Genomic DNA, 27,453 nt, shown 5'->3' on the forward strand with positions numbered 1-27,453 from the left:
TCAGGAGGAGAGTCACAGAGTCCCAGCAGTTCGCTGCAAGTCAACTCTCCAGAAAACATACCACAATATATACAGAATACATATTTACATAGACATATATAAAAAGACTGTTCCTGCCTGATCTGGTCTGATCTGGTTCAGCCTGGTGTAGCTCCAGTCTGATGCCAGACATGAGACCAGTGCTACATTGTGCAATTCGACATACCCGCTGCCTTACGGGGTCCCCGCAATGAAACAACAATACAGAAGAGTACAAAATCTATCAGACCACCTCTCCCCACACTGAGGGACCCTATTCAGTCAAAATGAATAACCAGCTTTTATGGGATGAGTCTCAGCCAGCAAAGAGATGCTACACTTAACAATATGTCGAATTTGGCAGAAAAATGTTGCTACGGCGTGTACTCCTGCACCAGGTCTACTTTTAAACGTCTTGCACGCATGACATATACATTATAATCTAACCATTCGCTTATAAAAAAATACAGGCCTGTCGTTCATGATTTAAATATGAATAACTTATGTATAAACATGAATAAGGCCTGTTAGTCATGATTTAAATATGATTACAGGCCTCAGTATAAAATGTAACACTTATATCAGCAGTAAAGAAGCAGCATTACACAAACAGTATATTGACCAATACACAAAAAAGGCAAAAATTTGTACAGTGTATAAATGTCTAAGAAAATGTTTAACAAGCAGTTTATAAGTAGACGCTTTAATTAAGCAAGTACATGAGGATTTTGAGGCGTGAGTTTAGAAAAAATGTTGTAAACCTTCTTTTACATTGGTTCCTTGACTGAATAGGGCCCTGAAAAGGACTGATAAGATCTACAGTTTGTAGTACACAGATACAGAGTAAAATGTATAAACACTGCTCTTCACACATTTACATGAGCTGAAAAGGGCCTCTGGATACGGTGGCTGTAGCCTGATAGGAAATGATTTGTGCTTTGCTTGAAGTCACACTAAAGTTTTCATGTACACATTGCTGGGCAGAACAGCAGGGTTGCATTTGGGTTTCACCCTGAAACGTGGCTAAAAGTGACAGTGCAATTACCTGTTTTGGAATTGAGAGTTTCCTCGTGTTTAAAGGAAAACTCCACTGAAAACTAAAGTTTTCATTATCAAATACTCTGAAAACAGGGCAGCAGCTGTAGTTTGCTTAGACTCAGAACAGCTACAACAATTACGATTCCTGTGTCATATGTTTTATGATGATACAACTTTTAAAACATCTACTCAAACATTTTGCCACCAATCAACACGCAGAAGTATAATTGGGAGCAACAGATGTGAAACCACAGATCTAACCATGTTAGCAACAAACAGAAGCTGTGTACCGTATTTTGGTGAAACGAGTTTTTGGAAGTTGAACATTCTGAGCATATAAATAGAGATGAAGTAGATTATGCTGCAGGACAGATGTGAAAAGCTCCTATTAACATTTTTTTTAACTGTGTTGCTATTAACTTGATAATCTGACAGCATTGCCTTTTCTGTGTCACTTCATTATTCAGTCTGACAACGTGCCCATGTTAGCAGGATATTTTGCCCCAACCAAACAGAACAGATTTACGGATCAGTCGACATTTTAGTCAACACGGATGCTATGGTGGTGGTTGCTAGAAGCCATTTGTCAAATCAATCAGAGAAATACCCCATAAGCCAACTTAACAACAACCTGCACAGCTGTGTCGATGCAAACTGTGCATGTTGCTGATTTTGTGGCTGTTATTTTACTGACGTTATTTGGGGGGGGGTCTCCCACAGGACGGGGACATCCCTGTTTTTTAATCCCACTGTGAGCCAAAGTTTCAGTGCTGTCTAGAAACCGCACTTTCTTTTGCTCCTTCAGTGATCCTGCTGTCATCTTCACATGTACAGCTCCTTGCACTCAGCACAAACAGCTGAGACGCTCTCCAAGCGCCTGTCTTAACAAACCTCATACTTTGATGAATGAACAAACCAGACTCTTATTTGTCCCTTGTAATATTACACTTTCAATAATGGCTTCATCAGCCACCTACATAACTCTGATGGGCTCCGCTGTTTTTCCAGCTGTCCTATTTGAATCACTATGAACGGAGGCTGAGCCGTAGGGGAAACAGGGAGATTGCCGCTGGAGTCTGTTGTGAATCTCAGCGAAGAACAGCTGCTGTCGTCCTCAAAGTGCTAAACTACAAAGTATTCAGAGCCACCTTCCAAACCTCCAGGTGGTGTGTGTTTGATACTGACAACACAGGTTTTTCTGTAGAGTTTTCCTTTAAGGAGATGATTAGCTACATGCTACTAAACCTTGGGGGTTACTGATTATTACTGGCTTCAACCTTTAGTTACGATGCTGTGTGACAACATGAAACTAAAAACTGTGCTCACAGTCACTAATTTGATCCTTATGGGTAGCTGTTAAAAGAAAACCATCTTTGCATTTTGGTCTGTTGGTTCACTGGTTTGGATGTGAACATATTAACAGTGTGTTGCTACCACAACGGTGCGAACCACCTGATCCGATAGCAACCAAAGTGCTATAATTCTCAGCCTACAGTTTGGCAAGCGTTTTGTGAATACTTAGTGAGAAAGGTAAAACTGTGAACTCTACAGACTTACCAAAAATCACTGACACACCAACACTTTGTTGTTTAATCATCATTTTTTGGCAATACTAAACAAAGTGAGAGGTAGAGAGACGTAAAACAAAACTAAAAATGCTTCTAAAGTACAATGTCATCCCATGAAAATAAAGAGACTCTAAAATGTAACACACAGTCAGGTTCGGTAGTGAGATGTGTGTTTTTGACTTCTGGGCTTGGAGATCCACATTTCCAGAACCCACAGAGGACACGGTACCTGTTAATGTTATCTGACAAAAGAGTAAGGCTGGTTCAAGTCCCTGCTGCATTTGATTTGACCAGACTCCCAGGGAGCACAGCTTCCTTTTGAGTCAAGGCAGGTGGACGGAGCAGAAGGTAGGAGCGTGGGAAGATTTCAGGCGGGTGATGGGTTTGTTCTTAATGGGACATGGCAGTGGTGGTGAGGTGGTGGGGTTGGGGGGGGGGGGGGGGGGGGGGGGGGGGTTTGTGTGGGAGGGACAAAGCCCTGAGTGCAGGACAACAGTGCATGCTTCTCTTAAACTAGCACATGCTCCATTTATTTAAAAACAAAAGCAAAAACAAAACACTCTGTAATGAAGAATGTGGCACCAGGGCCTTCACGTTTTTGTACAAAGTCACAACCTCCAGTTTCTGCAGCCGAAAAATAGGAATCTGAAAGGTTTTCACATTAATCGGTATAAATTTCCTCCTGAAAAAAAAATCCTCCACTCCAGTCCTCAATTTTGTAAACATTTATATATCAGAGAAAGACATGATTTTGTGAAAGACAGGAAGTGGAAATAGAAATCGCAAACAGATGAACAGTGTTTCAAAAAAGGCCCTCCACAGTTTGGACCCTTTCAGTCTGACTGCTGCGAGTGGACAGTTTCTGCCCTGTTCATTTTTACTGGTGTAGTTAGGTGATCTCAGACCCCCCCACCCCCCACCATCACGACCATTCAAAAGCCCCACCTTCATCCAGTAAGGGAAAAGTCCCTTCTTCTACAAAGTGGAAGCGTCCCACTCAGGGTTATCCGCGTCGCCACTCACGGTCCCAATGTTTCCAAAAGTGCAACATGAGAGAGCAGGCGAGGTTCGCCGTGTGCTCAAAAGCTTCCAGTGAAGAACAGGAAGAAGAAGAAGCAGAGAAGAACAGAGTAGAGGCCAGCTGAGTCGGCTGGCCATCATCGGAGCGAGGCCTGAGCCTTTAAATTCGGCTTACCCGTCTGGTGAGAAGGGGGTGGATAGCTGGTGGTGGACAGGGGGTGTAAGGAGGAGGCAGCGGCCCAGGTTTGATGCCTCTGGTCCTCATGTAGGACAGGAACTGGTCAGGGATCTCGGCAAGTACTTCTTTAGCCAGACGAGCCATGCTGAGGATATGGTTTCCTCGCCGGTCGATGTAGTCTCGGAAAGGAACGAACTGAGGGAAGAAGGAGAGGAGAGAAAACAAGGTGAGGAGAGGAAACAAGGAGTGAAGAGAAGAGGATACAAGAAGAGTTGAGAAGAAGAGGAGAAGAGGGGACTCGAAACAAAAAGACAAGAGGAGACAGAAGAGATGAAACAAGGGGGACGGAGACGAAACAAATGTGAGAATGTGAGAAGAGGAAACGAGGAGAAAAGATAAAACAAGGAGAGACGAGAAGAGGAAACAAGGAGGGAAAAAATGAACAGAGTAGAAGAAATAGTTATATAAAATATCAAGGACAGAATGAAAAGGACAGAGATTAAAAAGGTGGATATCGTTTAGAAGCACTGCAGTGGGAAGGAGACAGAAAAATGGCAGACTGTGAACAAGAGCACAGCAGAGGGTCAAGTACCGTGACCTTTTCCCATTAATCATAAATCCCACATTTCTCCGGAGACATTCTGCTGAGCGAACAGCCTCGCAGCCACTCAGCCATGTCTTTGGGAATATTCTGTACCTGAACAATGTCCCTCTCGGCGTATCGTCCTTGGGATGAGATCCTCTCCTCGTCTCCGTCCAGCTCGATCATTTCTGTGGAGGGAAGCACATCAGTCACGCCCTGTCAGGAGACTCGAACCGCCATGTCAGAGCTACAGCAAGCAAGCATGACATGCAGTTTGTGCGTTTTAATCTCTTGTAGCCATTGCCGTGCCACTGGGTTACACTGGCTTGGAGTGTTGACAATGCCAAATGTGGCATGAGTACACTGAATTTGCATCTCTGAGTGTGAAGTTATCAGACTGTAAGTTGCACACATGGGAAACACAGGGAAAACATGCCAGAATATGTGTAAGCAGAGCCAGCGATGTGCACCATAGGGACATCATGCAGGCATACACACACTGACTTCACAACCGTGATGATTGTTGAATCCCGTTGACTTTGAAGGCTAATTGCACATCACGAGTGAGCTTGTTTTTACAGAGGACTGCTCCCCGAATGGTAAACATGAATGTCTTTGCAACAACACGGGATAAAGGTGAGGAATGTGGCCGTCATCCATCAAAAAAAAAAGAAAAAAAGCACCCCTTCTGGTCCAGCAAATGAGAATTTTCACATCCACTTATCCTTGGATTCAGGGGAGGAGGGGAGGAAAAATTAGGGGGAAGCAGAATGGAGGAGAGAAGAAAAGAAGATCTGCACAAGGAAGGGCTGAACCATGTGGGAGGAAAGATAGGAAGCAGAATGAAGGCGAAGGATTAGTGCATGCAAATAAACACATGCACCTACACATTCACAAAGGCATGCACACGCACGTGCTCTTCACCCACTTCACCCAGCTTACCATCAAATTCCGCTGGTCCAACCCCAACTATTATAATTGACATGGGCAGAGATGCGGCCTGTAAAGGGTGGAAAGAGACAGAATAGGCACATCAAAGGCGGGGGAAGAAGCAACGCTCATTCTTTTCAACATTTGCTATCTCAAACACCACAGGCTGTCAGTGAAATACCCCCATGAATTACTAACTGTAAGTTAACAGTCCATAGAACGAAGGCTCAATAGGAAAATCCAATGCCATTGTTAAGACAGATGGGTTTGTCCCATTTCGTCTGCCCTCTGCAGCCAGTTTCATAAGCCCTCTCGTCCGGCCATTGCTGGAGTTTCTAATTTCATGCATCTACAACTTTGTCTAAATCTCCCAAAGCTTGACAGCTTAAAAATGACTCCTATTTACATCTTCTTCTGCCCTGAGCTGCAGCTGAACTGCCCGCCCTGCATCGCAATATTGTTTATTAAATCTTAGCCGAGTGGGACAGCAAAGTACAGTTCGAGTGATGAATGATGAATGAAGGTTTTTCAGTGTTTCATAATTTCCTCTGGTTATTAGATGGATGCCCAAATTGCCGGAGATATGAGGGGCGCGGATCCTCCACGGGCTAGTAAATAATTACTCTCAAATCTTACTTTACAACAACATTACATCACATGGAGGCGCAGGGAAGGATAAGGAGGGTGGATGGGTGGTGAGGCGATGCAGAGCAACGAGCGCAGGCGACCGAGGCTCCAAATATATGAGCTCACCCAAAATCGTTACGCACATGAACTCTGATCACTCTAATTACAAAGCAGAGTTATTAGAGCTGAACGTAGAGGGAATGGGGGGGGGGGGGGGGGGGGGGGTACATGGGGAGGTGGGGGATGACCAGGCCGACCCCCCTCTTCCCTCATTAGCGAAGATGAGAGAGAGAGAGAGAGAGAGAGAGAGAGAGAGAGAGAGACAGTAAAAGAGAAAGACAGCGGATGGACGCTGTTTCATTTTCTCCCTTTCATATTGTTTGTTTGTTGGTTTATTAGAATCTCTATTAGTGGCTTAATCATTGCTGGACCTCCGGGGTCCTCACATGTTTTACAGTAAATTAACTGAATGAATACAGGCATATAGACTCCTAGTGCACACAATTATATAAATTTTATTAGTAACCCATTGTACGTTTACTGCTTGAGGTATTTTTGAGAGGGCCTTGGAAACACAAAGTCTCCTTTCTCTCAAACAATAAAATAGACAGAGTTTAAATGTGATGTGGTACTGTACATTGACTATAGACTCCTTAGTCTGTGCCATGTCTGTGATCACGCCGTCTGAGATGATGAGCAGGATGAAGTACTGAGAGCCGTCTGTCACTGCTGACGCATACCTGGAATGGAAAGAGACAGAAGGTCAGAGGACAAATGAGCAAAAATAAAACATAGACACAGGGAGGCGGAAAGCCTGCGCTTCTCCATCATGCGCAAATTTCAACATTTTATCAGCGATGAAAGGTTTAATTTGCCGTTTTCCTTTTCTGCTGAAACCTGTCACTGTTTATTTAAGGGGGGACGCCTCTTACCAGTTAGTTTGTCATAGGTAGTACTACTCAGCGTGTGAAATCTGTTGTGTAATGTCTTCAGTGGCTCTGGGAGAGCTTTCTAGAGTCTGAGTGGCTTGATGTGTGAGACTACTCGTATTCTTAGCAGTCAGCCTGAGTTAGAAACTGGAGGTTCACAGTTCAGAAGACACAGACATAAACCAGCCCGGCAGGGTCTCACAAGGAGATAGTACTGGGTGTTTTTTAAGCTCAACCCATATTTAAGACTTGTCCGTATGAAACTGTACAGAATCTCTCGACCTCTGCAGCAACGGTTTTGACCTTTTGTTCCCCATCTGTCTCACTCAACTCGACCACCTTCATGGAAGTACCACATTAACTCACTGCAGCACTGGCCTTTAATGTACCTCTCTCTCAAATCCCATTCATCGATTCAGCAGTTACCTTATTACATAATCACATATTAGGCTATTACCCCCCAGAGATCAATAGAATTATAATATTATTTTACTGAGGACAAATGGTCCAGTAACAGTGTGCGCGTCATTGCTTTGTCCAAAATAATGAATGTTATGTGAAATGTACAATGAGCATTTCTCTCATTCTTGGCTGCACAAATTATTATAAAAGGTTTTAAGTATTCAAAGCACAATAATAAATAGTGATGTGAAAACACTTCAGTGTCTTTTGTCTGAATAATCACAGTGTGGTTTCCACTGATAGTATTTTAAAACCGTCTGTTCTCATCCAACGTCATCCAACATCAATCTAAGCCGTTTATTTAAACCTTTATTTTACCAGGTCTTCTCAAGAGACATTCTGTTAACATGGAAACATCATACAGAATATATGTAGTATACAGTACAATAAATACTGATGCAAGAGGAAAACATTTATTATTGGAAATAGTATGGTTTATGGTTTAAACAGATTTTTTTTTTTGCTTTAAACTAACACTTCCAGCAGTTTTCTTTTATATAAACCATGTAGGTATAGGTTAAACAACACTTTTGTGCACAAACAGACAATCAGAAATTTGACGTGACTCTGTGTCACTATTTTTTTTTCTTTTTTTTTTTAAGCAACGTCTTCCTGGGTTTTAGTCAGATGCTCCACAGAAGTGAGCGTTGTACAATGCAGCTATTCTCAGTCTGAGTGGGCGGACGGCACTCGCAGAGAGAGATGGGATTTGAAAGGCGATGATGAAAGGTGGGAAAAGTGCTTGTTACAGTCAGTCTTTAGGATCATGAGACAAGATCTGGCAATAGAGGAAGTCAGGTTGAAAGTCAGAAAATACTGCACTACAAAACAGCACATAGCTTTTTATCAGTGTTACTCGTGTAAATTGGACAAGTGCTGCTGACAGTTCCTGGTAGCAGCTACTGGAAGTGTACATTTGTTTTAAATATTTAAAACAATGGAGCAGAGCAGCTTCTTGCATTTATAATTTGTTGCTCCACTAAAAAATTAACTGCACTTGAGGGCCCATATGTCTCATGTTATTCAGGTTTAGGTCTTTTTAGTAAGGAGTAAAGATTTTCTATTTGTGTCTATGAGGATTCATTGACTGTTTATTTGTGAGATGGTGGGAGGTGTGACATTTACTGTTATTCACAGCAATGTTTCTTCGACTGTGCATGGAAATTTTCTTTTCGTTTTTTTTTTTTTTTTTGTTTTGTTTTTTTTTTCTATTAGTGCCTTCTAACGGACCTCAATGCAGCCCATCACTCATCATGCAGACTGGTCATCCTCTAAAGTACAGTCATGATCACTGCATGAGTCCAATCCACCACAGTAAGTATTGTTTCCTCTTAGATGACATGGTGATTGTAGTCCAAGACAGTTGCTTGTGTGTGCCTACATGTTCCACATCCCTGACTGTGATTATAGTGGACCTACCTGGCCACATGGTTAATAACAGGGGAGAAGTGGGTGGGTCCGTAGAGACGCACGGATTTGAGACTCTGGTAATAGGCCTCCATCACCCCCTCAATACCGTTGCAGTAGGGGTTCTGTGGATTTCCATTCTGCACAAAAACAGAAAGAAAAAAGCCGTTGTTAAGCAAAGAATAAGATCTGAAATTTTGCAAATGAGACTGAACATTTAGTTTTTTTTAGAATAAAGATACCTCTGCCCAAAGGGCCCACAGTGTGATCTAAATTCATGATGACCATTTGTATTACAGTATATAAATATTTAATGGATGTGTAAGCTTGAAAAAAAGTTTATTTTAACAGTTGACTCCAACATATCATTGCCTGCTAATCCCCATGTCAGCAGAAGCACTATTTCCATCAGACGTTAACAGCTGATGCAACACAATTCCAGCATCTTGTTGCCAAGTGATTTCACACAGAGTCACAGAAGCCTTTAGTCTTTATTAACCTCACTTATTCCAAGCTGAAGACACAAACAGTAAGTTCTTCTAAGCCCACTTAAAATACAGGGGTCTCATTTTGTTGTGTGTTCGAGTTTGATGACACATTTATGTCATTTGAGGAACTCTAAAAAAAAAGATGATGCTGCTGGTCTGCAGTTTGTTGCTTCAAGTGTTTACAACATCACTGGGTGATAGGTAGTTTACATACAGTGTCACCTTCACTGATTTAATGCCACACAGCTGATATTTTAAAAAAATGTGTTAAATGTAACTGAGACCTACACTTCTTTTTATGACTATGTATCAAAGTTAGAATGCATTGAACATTGTTTTGATATTCAGAGACATTGCAGCCAAAAGGAATAATAAAAACAGAATCACCCTGAAGGAGAAAAACTATAAAGTATTTGTAGATTTTATATCCCTTTATGGGAAAAAGGCTGGATGGGACTGCATTTTATTTTCAAAAGAGGCATGTTTTGGCTGCAAATTGCAGGATAACAGGATTACATGCATACACTGAGACATCAAAAATGGCCTCCTGAGGGCCAAAACATCAATAATACTCCAATATTATTAAAATATATTACCTAGTGTAAGAGGCACTAGAGGGTTGCATGCCCTTAAAGGATGTACAATCCAATCTTACATTGAAAATATTACACATATTTTAGGGAAATGTCGACACTTTAATTCTTCTTTTGAAGAATAGAATATCCTGAGGCAAGCCGTTCCACATTTTAAAATCTGCACGAGGAATGGAGAGCGGGAGGAGCATTTTGGTAAAATTTATTGTGCAAAACGAGGACGAAACATGATGATAATTTGTCTCAGAATGAAACTGTCTATGAGAAGTTCATCCACCGGCTTCTACACTAAATTGTTGTTTTAGGAACCAAAGTTGTTGCGTTGTGTTTGTATCTCTGCGGCCCCCGACATTCTCTGAACAAGATTAAAACTGATGTCTGGTTGACTGGGTTTAAAATACCCATAAGAAACTCACAAAAGAAGCACACAATACATTATTTAAGCTGCCTATATGTTTTCGACTTTCTAATTATCTCAGTAAGAAGCCATCTTGACTAACTCTGCTTGGTTGCCCATGAGTATGAACAACACACACGAGACTCCTTTGCTTTGTAAATGGAGCTTGCATAATTACGTTGGATTCAGTGGTGGCCTTCTCCCTCTGCGGCTCCGCAGCTGTAGCCTTCCTCTTTAGGAGCTGACTAAGTTAAATCCTTAATGGTTACATTAATGCATATGTGCCTTGTCTCGAGGTTCAGCGCCTCAGGGGAGCCTGTTACCCAACACTGAGCAGCTGTAATGGCTGTAAACGCCTCTGGAGCAACATCTGGAAGTGACAGTACAGCAGGGAGAGGATTATGGGCGGCTGAGGAACAGTCAGGATGTCTAGAGCCGAGGAGTGCTTGACATTGGCAGAGTGGTTTGGATGGATTGGAGGAGGATGAGAGATGGAAAGCTAAAGAGGTGCATGGTTGAATGCTGAATGCTGATAGGGCTGAATCCATATTATTTATCCTTAATGGGTACTATGTGCATGATTTCCATTTGTCAGAGCTATCAAACAAATGTCATACCGTGGTATAGTATCCATATAGCCACTAAACTACAATTGAAATCGTTTTTACCATCATTGTCACTCCAGTAGGACTTAGACTGGCAGTATATAGAAAAATCAGTGAATAAATAAATACATTTGGTGTGTTTTCATGGCCAAAGTGGCTTGTTTTCAGCCAGAAACTAAACAGCTCATTTGGCTTTCATCACCACAGAGTGCGCAGGCTGGTTGGCTGAATTTATTCATGTTTTTGGACAGCAGTGTTCACCACCCACCAATAGACTGTTGCCTGTAATTGGTCCTATGTGTATGAAAGTGCCTGGTGGCAGGCTGTGTGCTTTCAGTTTACTTTCACAGAGTTTTTACATAGTTCTAAGATAACTTTATGTTTACATCTTGATTTGAGAAACATGCAAGTTTTCTGTGCTCTCACTTTGACAGACGTGCTCATCCAGCTGGCATGAAACCCATTAAAAGATTTATTCTCAGTGCCACATACAACAGAAGTTTGAGAACAAGCCAAATTTTAATTTGTTTTATACCACCAGTCCTAATGTTGTTGAAAATTAGGGTGTTTAACTTGTATTTTATTACTTCCATTGTCCACCGCTTTGGGAAAACTTTGTTAGCACTAGAAAAACTGTGCCACCGTCCTGTTTTGTGCCATAAAGCAAGATAGACAGTAGATATGCTGTAAATCAAACCTGCAACCTCCTGGCAAAACTGACATGGTGACTCGTAATGTGAAACATAATGACGAGGCCTTGTAGAGGGGGAGAGAGTCTCCTTCCCCCTGGCTTTGTTTGGTTACGGTAATTATGTGTAAATAATAGACAGTCAGATATTTGCATGTTTTGTGTTACGTACGCATATGTACGGAGACGGAAATGCAAATGGATTAAAGTATTTAAAGGTATTTTATCAGTTTTCATACAGAATGTACCTTTAAATAAAAAGATGGATGAATAAATAGATCAGAGATTGAAAGCTTGCTTGGATGATGGGATGAAACTGTTTCCTCACCAGGGCAAACTCGTGTGAGACCCGTCCGTCTGGGGGAAGCTTGGCACCGAAGCCCAGTGCAGGAAACATCTTGTCGCTGTCGTAGTCCTGGATGATCTCTCCGACAGCCCTCAGCGCCATGGCGTAGTCGTTCAGCTGGTATGGGCTCATGTAATGGAGCGAAGTGGGCTGGGACGGGTTGCCTGGGACCCAGAATGGTGCAACACAATAAAACACACATCAGCATCAAACTGTAATTATGCCTGCTCCCCCTGGGCTGTGAGTCATATTAAAATAAAAAGGAGGGGAGTAAGTGGAAGGGGGTTAAAATGCAGACTGGAGCTTTAGCTACACAAACATTTCTCTGAGGCACAGCTGCACAGGAGGCAGAAATAATCTCACTGGTTGCCTCAAACCTTGGTGGGTTGTGTGAGGAACCACAGTTTTACAGTATGACACCCCTGCTGCAAATTCACTACCACACTAATAGAATGGTGCCGCTACAGTGACCTGCTGACCCTCCAATGCTGATGAATGAATGAAATCAGTGAACATATGATTACTCAGACATTATGCAGTTGTTTCTTTTCTGTCCATAAATGCAAGAATGATAAGAATGGTAAAAAAAAAATAAAAGTCTTCAGCGTTGTTTGTCTTGTATTTATTTTTGGCACCAACAGAGAAATGAGAAAAGATAAAAATAAATACATGAAAGTGAATCCAAAAAAACTAACTGCAGTGGTGACATTAAAAGATAAGGCTGGTGGTATATATATAATTTTATGTATATCATCAAACATCATAACAAGGGCAAAATTAACAGTGTTTTACTTTAACTACGTACATTCTGATTTCCATACTGTGTCTGTGTAACTCAGCAACAAGCCCATTCTTTTTTTCAGAAGATCTGGATATATGTGGATAAAATGGGTCACAAATGTATACTATTTTTAACTATGGATTAATACACATTCTGTGTTCTGAGTGTTTAAAGCAGGACAATGTATGTGGCATTGAAAATAAACTATATACTATATATCCTTGAATGATGTAATGAATGTGTACAGACTGCTTTGTGCAGTATTATAAAATGAGAAAGTTTTTCAATTCTGGCAAAAATTCTGTTAGTGGTTTTGCAAATATGAGCAACTGGAGCTCAAAGAATATCTTCATCAAACACAAAAACCAAAAAAGAAAAAATGTAATTAAAGAAGGCCACACATCTCCGCAGTGATGTCTCCAAAATTGTGTTACATATATTAACTTACTAAATCATCTCTTTCTAAAATGAGAACATCACTCATCTGGGGCAAAGTCTTCTGTGCAGAGCTGCTCGTTTTGTTTGTTTGTGGCTAAATTGTGGTCACTGACAAATGTACAGCCGTTTACCTGTGGGGCTTCATAAACCTTCCCTACATGGCAACAAGAGCCTGAATTGGAAATGCAATTTGAAAAATGTGGGTTTAATGACTTTCTGTAAACACTGAGGCACAAAACGTACAAACTGTGGCTAATAGACAACATCAAACAGAGTTCATGAGTTTAAAGCAACAGATAATGTTCAAATAATTGTCCAACTTTCTAAAAGGGGGTGAAGTATCATTAGAACAAGTAAACTGACTGATGAGGAATCACTTAAGAGCTCACATCAAATAAAGATCTGACTGTTAACCACCAAAGTTCGATCTGTTTGATAAAGCTGAGGGATTTAACTGATAAGAGCAAAGCTTTTACGCACTTACCATTTGATGCCGTGAAATCAATTGCCACTGTAAAATTAATCTGAGTCCTACAAGACAAAATAAATCATGTAAGAAATAACATGGAATCATCAATCATGCTAGATTATACCACAGCATGTTTCAAAGCATGCAGCAGTGAGCAATTAAGCAGCGGGTTATCGGCAGCAGTCTGTCTTAATATTGGAGCTAAGAGATAAACAGGGTGCAATAATCCTCTCAGCTGAGCCTCTGCAGAGTCTGCACCGTATCATAACTGCAACTGGATTTATGATGGAAGCAATGCTGCTACTGAATCTCTGCAGAATCATATGCTGGCACTCATTGTGAACCTACCCGCCTCTGATGTAGTCCAGGAAGGAGAGTTCAGTGTCCACCAGGCAGGACAGGAGGGTGACCTGCCAGCAAGAAAAGTGTGGGAATAAGACAAGAATCACTTTTACAGTATGAGCAGAGCCTGTCAATGCAGCACTTGATTCTCAGATTAAATGATTACGGTGAATGTTATTATGGTAAACGTGATAGTAGATTCGCCAACATGTTGCTCTGTGTCTTATTCTGTTTTGCTTTTCAGTATTTCTCATGTATTAGATTATTTTACTTTGACTAATTGTTCATTACTGAAATCTAAAAGCCCCCCGCGCCCCAGTAATTTATTTGCTACATGCTTGTAATAATGGAAGACATGAACAAATGAGCTTGTTGTTTAATGAAATCATTCATTCAAGCCAGTTCTTCAAACTGCAGTGTCACAATTACGATGATTATAAATTACATTTACAACACAAACTCATCAAATACACACGTCTATGAGGCACAAAGTCTATGTTACACTAATCTAATGTTTTCTATTCAGAATTCACAACAAAACTAGTCAACTGCCAAAAAGAGACTCATACATTGAACCTGGGGCATTCAGGGCACCTGGAGGACCAGGGTGCCAGGAAAGTTACTCAACCAGCAGTCCAGCTTACACTCAGAGCTGTGGTTCTTCAGTTCTAACCTGCATTGTACAGATGTATGTGGAGTACCAAATCTAATCCTGAGCTATAGGGAAGTTTAAAATGTTTTTTTTGCATAAAAGACAATGAGACATAGATATCATTATCACATCCTATTGATATTAAAATAGATACATAAACAAATCACACAAACTCTAAAGAGTAAGGAATTAAGCAAAGGGCATCAGGTAAATGAGCCTGTCAGTGAAGGATAAACAAACTGTTAACCCACCGTTCCTGAGTTTTGGTACTTTTTCTTCTTCTTTCCTTTCTTCTTTGGATTTAGCACCTGTGGAGAAAACACAAACTCTGTTGTGTCTCAGTGAGGATTGGGCGACATGACTGCAGCCAGAAATCCTGACTCATCACTCAATCAACCCAGGTCCTTCAGCAAAATTAAACTAAATACTTAATAAATCTGTACATAGAGAATTTCTACCACCACATTACGCTCAGTTTATTTAGGAAGCTAGCTTCATTTCTCTCTTCAGATTTTCCATAATGCTTTTATTCAGTGTGTCATGGTCATGGGAATATGTAGAGTCTGGAGAAAATCCAACGCAGAGCTAATTAGAAAAAGGCAGAGAAACCAAGCTGATGATCACATGTTATGCCACACGTGTGGAGGGAGAACAGCCTGCTCTTCCTACCTCTACCACTCACAACACACACAACACATGTTGCACTGGAGGCAAAAGTCGTACCAAAAAAGGAGGAGAGCGAAGTTATGAGCACATAATTGTGAAAAACAGCTTTCTGCTGAAGCCTCCTCCATTATATTGTTTTTTTTTTTTGCTTTCCGCTCATGTATCCAACATGTGGGCTGCACTTTGCCAAAACAACAAAATTGTTCAACTCTGAACACAAACTGCACTGACATTTGTGAGTGCAGCATGTTATTGAAGCCTTCAGCTTCTAGATTACTAAGAGTTTTGGTTTTGTTTGTTTTTAATTTGGACAGCAGGTCACTTTTTGATTGCCTCTTGCAGTTAGAGGATTTATCTGGGATGTGGGATGGGTGTCTCCTCGCAAGCTGAACTAGTGGCAACACTTTTTTTTTAATCTCAGGCTCTGTGTCAAAAAATGCCTCCACATCACAGATCTCCCCTGCACAGACCAATCCAAGGGCTTGTGAAAATATTTTGGGAATGAAAAGATATTTTGTTTGGTCCTCACTTCTTCAAATGGTTGTCTCAGGGTTAAGACTTGGTTTTAGGAGTAAGATTTGAATCGGGGTCTAGACTTAGAAGATGAATCCTTACAAGTATGGTAACACAAATGTGTGGGTGTCTGTGTGTGTGTCTGTGTGTGTGTATAAAATCACCTCATAGACGTGGAACTGTGACTGGCTTCTGGACATTTCTCTGTAGCTGGTGCTGAACTCCCCGATAAAGTCGTGCCTGCAACAACAAACAGTCACATTTCTACTCATCTGAAAACCCCTGCCTGTCCTGTATTATAGTACTGTAGTGAAGCAGCTAAGAATCCATAATAACAGTGAAAACACCGGCTCGAGAATTACAGATTTTATTTCTTTGTCGTGTATCCACACTGTGTGTGAAGTCTTCCTCAAAGTACAGGAGAAATCAAGGAGTATCACTAACAAGCTCCTTGGTTACCGGAGGTGTGGGCGTAGCAACCAATTTCATAATTTCATGGAGATAATCAGCACAGTTGGAATCAGGGTCAGAAATTAATGGGAGCTCAGGGCAAAATGCCCTTGAAATGTCAAAAACTGCCTGTGAAATGAACAATGAAGGGGCAAACTGTGCCCCTGAATACTGTGAATTCACTTCAAAAGATAAACACTATCTTTATTCCCCCGACTGACTGTATGAAGTTATCTGTTATGAGACCATTCAAGTAGTATTAATAGTTAATGTATATTTAAAGCAGTAGGGAGTGTTGTCACATGCAGAGCTGCGCAGTGATATTTCTTCTACAGGATCTACTCTAACAGTGAAAAACAGGGAGGGCTGCATCAGGACAAACATTTTGGAGAGTGATCTGTGACTATAATCCCTAAAGCCCTTCTTATATTATCAGTTTTTTGTTTTTTTTTAAGGAGCAAAAGATATCAGTGAAATCAGGCAAAAATAATGTCTTTAAATTTTAAAATGGCGCGTTGTAAATAAATAAATCATAGTCTGGTCACCACAACATATAGCTCATAGGAAATGAATACGCTTACTCTGCCCCAGGGCCTTGTTGCAAATGTATGTGAGATGTGTTTCACAGCAGGATGTCAACAAAATGATAATAATGCACAGATACAGATGGATGAAGCATTATATCGTACAAGAATTTTAACAGCACAAAAGAAAGAGCGCTGTTCCCTCACCCTCCATCTCTGTCCCAGTCATACACCTCCACCTTAATGCTCCTGTAGGGAAAGAGAAGAGTGAGGGAGAGAGAGAGTGAAATCCTATTAAAAAAACCAATTAGCACCACTGATTTTCAGTCTTTCTGCTTAAAAAGCTGGCGACTGGTCCGTGGAAGGCTGGGGGTCCTAAGTGGACAAGCCTACGTAACACATAATGATTCTTTTGAATGTCGTTATCAGTATACCCCGGTGTAACCCAGGCAAATAAAAGAATTATATAAAAGACAAGAATAAATAAGAGTTAGGAAGCAGACATACCACGACCAAGGCTGCCCAGTCCTCTAAATCTGTACTAGAATGAAATAGCCAGCAAGTCTTGAATCCTCTTTCTCACAGGCATGTTCATGGCCTGCGAGTGTTTATAAGAGCTCATTATGGCTGCATGTTTGCAGAGCTGGTTGTGTGTTAAAATACTGTGCATGGTCAATACAGGCGGCCATGTGTGTCCGTGGTTAATAATGTGCTTTTTCAGGCACGTTATTAAAAGCCAACCTGGATCTATCAGTGCTCTCAGAGGAATCCAAGTTTTCTGGTCCTAATTACAACTGAATGTTAACATCCATCTTTTGTGTCTTGCTGCAAAACCGAAGCAAATCAAATATTCTGGCCCAACTGCTGTTTCCCTGAGAACTTTCTGCACTTTTCTGAACTCTGCTGTAAAAAAATAATGCTTATTCTGACTTCTGTTCTGTTGAAGATAATTTTATAAGTTTAACTGTAAAAATCGTCTGTGAAATGTGTTTGTGGGATTCCTGCCGCCTCCTACTGTACCTGTCATAGTCTCCGTTACACAGCGCCCTGACTGGAATTTTAAAAGCCTGCCACACTGGATCCAGAGTATTCTTCACCACTTCTGTTTTGTGGCAGATGGTATACCTGTGAGACATACAACACTGTTAACAGAGGACAAATCTACCTTAAATGTAAAAGCAAAACCCAGTGTGCACCTCTTCTCTTTGTTATTATGGGGGGCATTGTAAGTATTTAATAAAACTCAATCCTTGGCTGAAATAATCGCTTCCTGTTCTTTTTTATATGGTAACTTGTCTGGCTCTTTGTAGCTGCAGTGTGCTGCTGTTATGCCCTGTGGCTGAACATTTAGGCTGCATCAGTAAATACCCAGCTGCACAAAAAGAGAAAGTGTTAAGTGCGGGATGCTGAAGTCGACTTGAATAAAAGCATCTGCGGGGCAAAGAAACTGTGACCTCCACACAGTTTTCACTTAACTCCATCTTATCCATCCTTCCTCCCTTTATTTTCCTCTTATCAACTCCGTCCTATTATCTCTGCTCATCCCTCCTTCCGCTGCTTTATCCTGTTGACGGCTGGATGGCATAAGTCACATATACAGCACCGAGAATTATGTAACATCACATAGGCAGTTTAGACCTTATATCCTCTGTATGGGAGCTTTTTGGAGCATGAAAAATTACGCTCATAGTCTATTTTTCAGGCATCTTTACATCCTGTGCATGTACATTTATCTTGTGTGTAAAACTCAGATGGCTGTTAATTCAGAAAACCGATGTCCACAAATACAACGGGGGAGGCTGCGTGTCAACTTACGATCCGTCTTCGTTACTGCGGTAAAAGACGAGGAAAGGATCCGATTTTCCGAAGAAGTCTTTCTTATCCAGCTTGTTGCCACAAAACTGCAGCATCACCGACTCCTGAAAACACACAATATGACCCACTGCTATCAGAACAAGTCGTAATATTGACCACGAACAGTGATTCACCACATCTGTCAGTGTACACCTCATATACTAGCTGTTTATTTGCTGTAGATACATCCTGTTTCTCCTCAAGTGAACAACACATTTTGGAGAATAATCAAAAAAAACAGTTTGATCTGATTTCTGTATTATCACCTAAATGTAGCACTGGCACAATTTCAATATCACCTTAATATTAATGAGAATAATAACACAAATTGCATTTGTATGAATCCAGTTATTTTCACCACTCAGTTCTGGGAGCTGATATTAATATTTGCTCTTCACCTGCCCCAAAACAGAGACTAGAGGATTAAATCAAGATTATAAGGCTTAGTTCCACCCTCAAACACACTTGAATATTATTACCATGACATCATCTTAAATCTGTAATTAATGATGTGCTGGGGATATTTTTCAATAGTGTTGTAAATATATATTTTCTTTGTATAATGAATTTCCCTGTATTCTAGTTCTTAATTCAGTCATTTCTTTTGTGATCTGCGCTCCTTTAGCTGTAGTGGGCTGTTGGACAGAACAGAACTGAGAGATGAAAAAAAAAACAAAAAAACAAAACAAGAGTTGGTCAACTTCTCAGACAGCTGCAACACATTCTGGCATATTGTCTATTGCCAGAAGAGAAATTGGTGTTTCTGCCCATTTTACAATGATTTTCTTTCCTTATTTTTTCATACTTTGGTGCAAAATGACACAGCTGTGGCTTCAATGGAAATATCTTGCTGTGAAGTGATGCAGCTACAGGTGGCCAAAACGCCACCAAACAACAAAGGGTACTTTTTTCCAAGGAAAGCTGTTTGTCTATCAGTGACCAAATGTTTGAGGTGACTTCTTCTTTTCCTTAGAGAGAAAGAGGGATTCAAATAGACAGAGTCACAGCCTGGCTCAGCACAAAGTTCAGACATGATAACCGTGTCAAACAGTTTGCTGTCGTGAACTGAAAAACAGGTTCTTCTTAAAATGGTCGACAACTTGCACTAAAAACAAAGGTTCAGATGTCCACACTAGTGTCTCACAAATAATATCTTTGGTGTACTGTAACTACATGCAGTTGCCAGTTTGTTAGCGACACCTGACTTAAACTAATGCACTTTAATACAACAGTCCTGCAGTAAATCCTAGCTTCATAAGAGTTACTGCTTCTCATTATGGAGGTTATTGTTTGTGGTGCTGCTTAATTCTATTAAGTTGCACTGAGAGGTGTTTCTAATATTTAGTCATTTATATAAACAGGATGAAAGTAGGACTTATTGTATGGCCACTGCATTAATCTAGACTCCATTAGTTACACAGGTGTACCTAACACACTGGAAACCCAGCGTATTTACTGTGTTTATGTGTGTATGCATCTCTGTGTGTGTTAGTCCTCTTACTATTATGACCGGATTTGTGTGTAATAATTCAGGCTTTTTAGTTTAAACCGTGCAGAGTACCAGATAGGTCGGATTCGTAGCCTCAGAAAAGTTAAGGAACAAAAAGTTGAGTTAATTAGAGGAAAGTTTCTGAATGTATAAAAGTTTTACTTGTGAATGAATCAACAGGGGAACCAAACAAACTCTTACCCTGCAGTTGCTCAGCTCTTCTGCTCTCACTATGATGGTGCCACATTTCTTCCCTGGGATCCCACTAAAAACAGAGACAGAATATTTCCATTAAATTCAAGTAGCCATGAGACACAGGGAAAAATCAGTCTGGGTGGATTTAACAGAGTTAAACTCATTATAAAGAATCTAGAGAAACTGTGTTGTATTATATACACTTTACTACAGTCTGAGCTTTCTGGTTCGATGCTGAACTGCATTTTGTTGTACTGACACTGAGTCTAACCCACTATAATTTAATCTAATTTAATATGATCTAAAGTGATAAAGCACCTGTGTTTGCTATTTCATTTAGCATTTATCCACCTCTCAGTTAAATAATACTTAAACTATCAGTTCAATGCTCAAACACTGAAAATACTAAATGTAAAATCCTGTCAACCCTGAGGACCTGGAATCAAATTTCTCTCCATCTCAGCCTCCCTCATATTCATTGTCTCATTGGCTAAATAAAAATTAATTAATGCTGAATGACAACCTTCAGAAAAGAACATCAGAATAATGTAACCACATCCAGTGACATTTCAGCTGCAGTGTTTGTTTACATCCTGAGCTGGTGAAGCGTAATATTCAGCCAATAAAGCCAAGGGAGACTAACCACTAAAAATAGATCAAATGAATGCCACAGACCCCGGGCCTGATTCAGAACTAGGAAGGGCAGAGATAATTTCATTTGGCTAAGTACTGTCCAGTAATGGCAGAGAGAGCCTACAATAACACATGTGGAGAAACTGACGGCAAATTGAAGCAAGGCTTTGAAACCCACCCACTTCCCCCCCGTCACCTGAGACACACTGCAGCCCTTTGATGCACAGGGAAGCATTCAGTGAAATTAATTCACTGTACGAGCAGAGAGATTGCTCAGTATGGGGGCAGATGGGAAAATGGCAGAGAGAGAGAGAGAGAGAGAGAGAGAGAGAGAGAGAGAGAGAGAGAGAGAGAGAGAAGGGGTGGGGGGGGGGGGGTGGGGGCAAGAAAGAGTTGGACAGACAGGGGGAAAGAGGAAGAACAGAGTCACTAGAAGGACAGAGAGGTGGGTGAGAGGTTGTGTGAAAGCAGAGTGAGCCTGAAGGCATCAGTACATGGCTTCCACTAAAATGAGTTTGCAGATGCTGATAAACTCTTGTGCTAAAAATCAATATTCTTATTATATCTATCTCCCTCAAAGCTGCACCAAACTCAAAACTGTATTTAATAATAGAAAAGTATTGAATTCTTTTTATCTGCATCTGATTTGCTTGGTTTATGTTTGTTATTTTGGAAGTGTGAACACTGTGTGATTTTATATGTTAACCCCCACCCCCTCGTGAGTGACGACCTGCAATGATGGGGTCAACATGTCACTGTGCTACTTCCAAGCATGGAATTAAACCAGTGCTCTAAAAACCACCAGCAGCTTTTCAACCATAATGATGATCTTTCCCTTGCAATAACCAAACCTTAACCATAGCGTGATTCACAAATATTGCAGAAATAGATTATTCAAAAAATAAATGTCCCAAAATGTTGCCCACTGTCATTGCAGAACACAATTTAGGGTTTTGAAGAATCGTCCACTATCAACATTCAGTCAGTACAGTACAGTGATGGTAGACGACCTTAGGATACGTGAGGCAGATATATTTTTCATTAAAATAAAAGCAATAGTTCATGAGACAATAGCAAAAATATTCAAGAGTCCTATTTAAAGAGTCCATGGTACCTTGGACAGTTTCAACAGTAACGACAGTGAACACTTTGGTTACTGTTGAAAATGTTTTTTCACTCAAACGATGACACAAAGCAAAGTTAATGACAGATTTCTGAGACACACACTGTGGTGTAAAATGTTCTCTTAGTCACTGAAGGAAATATATCATACACAAAATGTGACATAATCTTACAATCCCATTGTGCTGCGTGTGTCTGGAGCATGTTGTTGTCTCAGTTGTCTCTTTTTTTCTTTATTTATGATCCACCTCCACTTGACTGAGCAGACGTGTGATGCATTTAAGATGTTTTTTGTTTTTTTCTCGTGCCCAGAGGCAGTGGAGTGAGTACAAAAACCCACACACACACGTATAATCGTATAAACTTACAAAAAGAAACAAGCATTACAAAATAATAAAGAATCTCTAAAAATATCTTCACACATCAGAAAAAGGATAAAAATAAAAGATGCAGATATGCATAGACACACACTGGACACCACTGCAGGACAGGGGATGAGGTGAGGGACAGACTATTGGTGGCTCGTTGCCTCAGCGATTCCAAACATGGGAGGAGTGAGCCGGGGAAGACTTCCTGTGCACCAGAGGAGGTTTCCAAGCTGAGACCAACCACACACAGAGCAGCAAATTTGAAATCTTTCATGGGCTGGCTATAGTTTAATCACTATGTTTGTTATAGTAGTAAGCAATAGAGAAGAAAATCAGACATTTATTCATGGGAAAATGTCCCTGATTATTTCTTCAGGCTTTAGCCGAGGCTTCAGTTCAGTTTAAGCTTCTTCAGAAAATGAGCTGGGGGCTCACCACTGACATCTTCCCTTTGGGTGAACTGCCCCTTTTCACCACACGCTGTTTACCATCTCAGCTTGTTTACAATCTGTCATTAGGCCTGCTGCTGTTTAACTATTCATCTCATTTGGCTGATGGAGACAGTGTACGCTTTCATCAGCATCTTCATCATCATCTGAATGGAAAAGAATCTAAAATCTAAGCATGAACCCAAACAGCTTTTTTTTGTAGCACCTAATGATAGTGACTCCCTGATTAGAGAAGTGCAATACAAGCCTTTTGCCCCTTTGCTTTCAGTTGGGAGTGTCTAATTAAAATAGTAAAAGACATACTGTATGTTGCGAGTTTATGTTTGTTTGTTGGTGCGTGTGATCGCATGGTAACGTGTGCTACTTACATCAAAGGTTTTTCCAAGCGGCTTCCCAGGGAACCGACTATTTCACCCAGTGTACAGAAAGCCTGGCCCAGGAAGTCCTGCATGTGCGAAAAACAAACGGGTTAACACATGAAACAGAAATAAAGAAAACTAACGAAGTTAAAAAGCTTCATCGGCATATAAAGTCAGCTGTTTCTAACACCAAAATACATAAAACAGGGAGTAAAAAAAAAAAGATAAAATAAATTACCCAATATGGAGCTATTTGTTTTTATTTCACAAGACCATTTTTCTCATTGATCATTTAATGTCAAACAGCCACTTAATGAAAGAAGATTAATTGGCAACTATTTTGACATATGATTAATTAAGTCATTTTGTTTCAAGCAACCTGCCAAACATTCTTTGGTTCCAGGTTTTCAGATGTGATGATTTAAATCTTTTCTCCATCAAGTTGTCATCTTTGAGCTGTGAGATATTATAATGGGCATATTTTACAGTTTTCCAACATTGTATAAACAAAATGACTTTGATTAATCAAGGAAATAGCCAGCACGTAGATATACCAAATGAATCCATGGTTAGAATTACTGTTAGCTGTGGTCTTCATGTCACTTTTCACCACAATATCTTTGTCAATTAAGACAAGTTAGAGCCAGTTTTGTGATTGGCCGTTGCTTCAGTTTGAATGAGGGACCAGTTATCATACAGATCAACAGGCGACATGTAAAAACAAAGAGTAAGCTGTTCAATTTCATGAAAAAAAAAGAAATTGCGCAATTTGTGAGAGAACACAAAAAAGAAACCCTGGATTAGCAGCTACTCTGGATGTAAAGTATGTCAGGTTCCCCCACAGACTGCATTCCTCTGAAGTGTTGTGATATTAAATGTCACATTTTTGGCACTGAACGGCTTCCCTTCTGTTTCCCATGCATATTTTGCACATTGACATCTAAGCCCAGCGTGCAGAGGGACCCGTGTCCTTGTTGATCACTGTAGGGTGACCACAAGAGACGAGTCAGTTTGGGGAGGAGGAGCCTTTGGCCAGCAGCAAGAAGAGCAAAGCAGAGAGAGAGGGGAAGGGGTATAAAAAAAACTCACTGTTCATGCACTGATACTGAGATCTCCCCTACCAGAAAGTGTATGCATGTGTGCATGAGTAAGCGTGTATGTTCATATGTGTGTGTGCGTGTGTGTGTGTGTGTGTAAAAGCGCTTGACAGATGAGCCGTGCTGAGTCCGCCAGGCAGAAAGCTGCTCCAAAGATCTTTGCCGGTGCTGACCAAATTTCTCCCCGAGCCGAGGTCTCGAAACAAAAAGAGATGACAAAAAAGCTCTGGCCTTTCCATAAGAATTGTGCTGCTAGCTAGCTGCCACAGCCTCAGCGCCTGCTACGCCTCAGAAATCTACGGCTGGAGGCTCAGGCGCTTCAAATTAACAGGCTCAGTGGTGGCAGGAAGAAAAAGGTTAGAAGGGTATCTTCAAGTAAAAAAGATCACAGCTGAATTCCACAAGTATTACATTCCCTCTTGAAGTCATTCTGCTCATTAAGACTCTGATATGAAACATCCAGAGCCCACGTCCATGTGTTTGTCCAGAAAGTCCCACTGTCCAGCCCTATCGTCAGATAATGGTGACAATATTGGATGATTCTGCTTTCTCAGTGACATCCTACAAGATCTATTCATAGTGCAGGGGCTCTGTCATTATGGCAAATCAACTATGGTTAATGGTTAGGAATAGGCTACAACAGTTAACACTTCATTATGATTAGGAAAAGACTATGGTGACAATTTGGCAAATGTGAATTAATTTCAAGACAGTAACTTCAGTCTCCTACATGAAAGTCTGATGTGCTACAGGCTTGTGCTGCATAAAGAGTTCACTGCTTTCTGCATTGGCACTGAATGTTGACACTGGATGTAAATCTTGGGTCCAGTATGGACATAATTCCTAGGATACTGGACTGTCCTCCTCTAGTGCAGAAGAAAACTGAAGGGGAATTAGTTATCAAACCAGTAGTTATCAAATTGACAGTTATCAAACTAGAACCCCAGTTTGGGAATCACTAGTTAAAAGGTCCACGTCCAGTAGCGTTCTGAGTTTAAGTCTGGTGCAGTCAGGAAAGTCTTTCTTGCCACACAACTTTGAACAGTCTAATAAAGATGAAAATGACGAAGAAAAAAAAACATTTAGAACATTGTTGGAAGAATAAAACAAGATATATATGTGCTTTTGTAGCAACAGTACATTTAATAAGGGGATTAAAAGTTTGCAGTAAAATCCTGACTGCTCTCAGATAGTCGTGAGGGAGCACACAGCCAGTTAACTTAATTACTGCCTTCAAACAAAGAAGCTGTTTCCCCGCCTGGATTCATTTGCTAATCATCGAGTTTAAAATAATGACTAAAGACTCTGAAATGAGATTACTGTTTGTAGGAAGGATATGGGTATATATCTTCCCACGAAAATAAATACGAATAAAATAAAGAATTGTGCACAGGGCCGTGACAAGCATCTGTCAGAGTGAAAAAGCAACATCGACTTTATCTAACATGAAACAGGATATCCAGCCCTTAATTAGGTTTCACTATATACTCTGTTTCTGCACATCTTCCCCTGCAGCCATATCTGCACAAGGTATGCAAACCATATGGCACAGCAAAAACATCTGCTGTGATGGGAGGGCGGAGGCATCCTCAAAACGCTGGCACTGAAGCTGCCAAGAGAAATACTGTACTTGTGAGCACTCTTTCCCCCCCATTTTCTGTTATTTATAGCCATGTGACTGGGGATGGACGGTGCCTGAACAATGGAGCCATCACTGTGTGCCAGATCTCCAATCCCACACATCCACAGCAACGACAGGACGCATCCAAGCGTCCCCAGCCTTCATGCTGAGAGTGAGTCGCTGTGCTCACACTGCTCAGCGCTCTCAGTAGAAGCCCGGGGGCACGCTGGGGTTAGAGCTGAGGAAAAGAACTCCGCCTGCAGTCGGCAATGAGTATGAGGCCGGGTAATATTAAAGGGGCTCGGGGTGGAGATGGAGCCCAGGTTACAGAGAGAACTGGAGCAGGACACTGCTGAAACTTCTGTTTGAAAGGAAGGTGAAGGATGGGGCTGCAAAATCTGAAGTCACAGGTTTTAAATCAAGATGGAGGAAGAGCCTAAACCAAGAAAGGCAGTCCGAATAGTGTTTGGAAATAATTTTAACCTGCAAATCCATCATCAGGAATGGCAGGAGGTCATGCAGGACGTTCAGAATTTGCAAAATTACACACTTGAGACAAAGGAGCGTAATCAGAACCAAACAGACATCTGATAAGACACAACAAAGCCAATATAATCTCTTCAGAAAGCCTGTCAGTTGGCAGTTGTCGCAGATATTTATGTGTTTTAGATGTGGAAAAAGCCTGTCAGATTGTAGAAGATCTTTGCCATCCTCCATTTGATCCTGTTTTATCATACTTTCACCCTCTTGAAGTCACTGCTGAATGCCCAAAGGTACAAAATGTTTTTATTCCAATGTCATCTCTTTATTAAATTCATAAAGCATCTAATTTAACCAGATGACCAACATATGAGTATTATTTGATGAGTTATGTTCCGGTTAGAAAAGTAGTCAAATGCACAAAATATCATTAGAAGTGATATTGATTTGTTTCTACCAATCTTTTTAACACGTGTTATCTCTTCTACAAACATACCACTGCACCTCCACACCTGCCATTTGTTGTTTGGTCTAGTAGGTGGCTCAGGCTGTATGCTGGTTAGCTTAGCGCACACAGGTTTTGGGGCACTTGAACACAGTGTTGCCTTTTGCTGAGCCTAAGCAGATATAATGTAAATATAAGTCTGTGTCAGGCTGCAGAGTATCTGGTATTAGGTGAGTTTAAAGGTGCTGTAGGTCGGGGTCAGGGTGTCACCTGTCACAGCGATTATTCATTATTTAACATGAGCACTGGGTTTCCATAGGAATGCTCATCCAACTTTTGGCACATCTAACCGTATACTGATATCACAGTAACAGCATATTACTTGTATGTGATTCTGAGCCTTAAGTTTCATACCTTACTGTCTTGCTGTAGCATTGTTAGCCAACACAATAAGCAAGCAGACCAGAAGAATTTCCCAACTGTGGTGTAAAACTCTTCTGAATATCTTCGGAAAGGGTCAGAAAAATCCAGAGTCTCTTCTTTAGGAGAGTTTAAATGCCATCACGATTGCTTTGTTCCTGTTAGGCCACTCTTGCCTCTGACATTCAGATTCAAATCAGGCTGCTATT

The 27,453-nt window shown here is 40.9% G+C and overlaps 1 protein-coding gene across 1 annotated transcript in view; it reads right to left on the reverse strand.

The window, feature by feature from the left end:
• Positions 1-3,804: 3,804 nt before the first annotated feature.
• LOC121181999 (copine-8-like) overlaps positions 3,805-27,453 on the reverse strand; it is a 49,518-nt gene continuing 25,869 nt past the window's right edge. The window contains exons 6-20 of the mRNA XM_041038258.1: positions 23,191-23,267; positions 20,257-20,320; positions 18,528-18,631; positions 17,733-17,837; positions 16,920-16,961; positions 15,903-15,978; positions 14,811-14,867; positions 13,914-13,975; positions 13,581-13,627; positions 11,860-12,041; positions 8,773-8,900; positions 6,600-6,702; positions 5,348-5,405; positions 4,520-4,593; positions 3,805-4,017 (exon numbers count right to left, since the gene is read on the reverse strand). Coding sequence (XP_040894192.1) covers positions 3,805-4,017; positions 4,520-4,593; positions 5,348-5,405; positions 6,600-6,702; positions 8,773-8,900; positions 11,860-12,041; positions 13,581-13,627; positions 13,914-13,975; positions 14,811-14,867; positions 15,903-15,978; positions 16,920-16,961; positions 17,733-17,837; positions 18,528-18,631; positions 20,257-20,320; positions 23,191-23,267 — 1,392 coding nt within the window. The remainder of the gene's footprint in view (positions 4,018-4,519; positions 4,594-5,347; positions 5,406-6,599; positions 6,703-8,772; positions 8,901-11,859; positions 12,042-13,580; positions 13,628-13,913; positions 13,976-14,810; positions 14,868-15,902; positions 15,979-16,919; positions 16,962-17,732; positions 17,838-18,527; positions 18,632-20,256; positions 20,321-23,190; positions 23,268-27,453) is intronic.

The sequence above is a fragment of the Toxotes jaculatrix genome, chromosome 5, assembly GCF_017976425.1.
Source record: "Toxotes jaculatrix isolate fToxJac2 chromosome 5, fToxJac2.pri, whole genome shotgun sequence".
In the NCBI taxonomy this organism is placed as follows: domain Eukaryota; kingdom Metazoa; phylum Chordata; class Actinopteri; family Toxotidae; genus Toxotes; species Toxotes jaculatrix.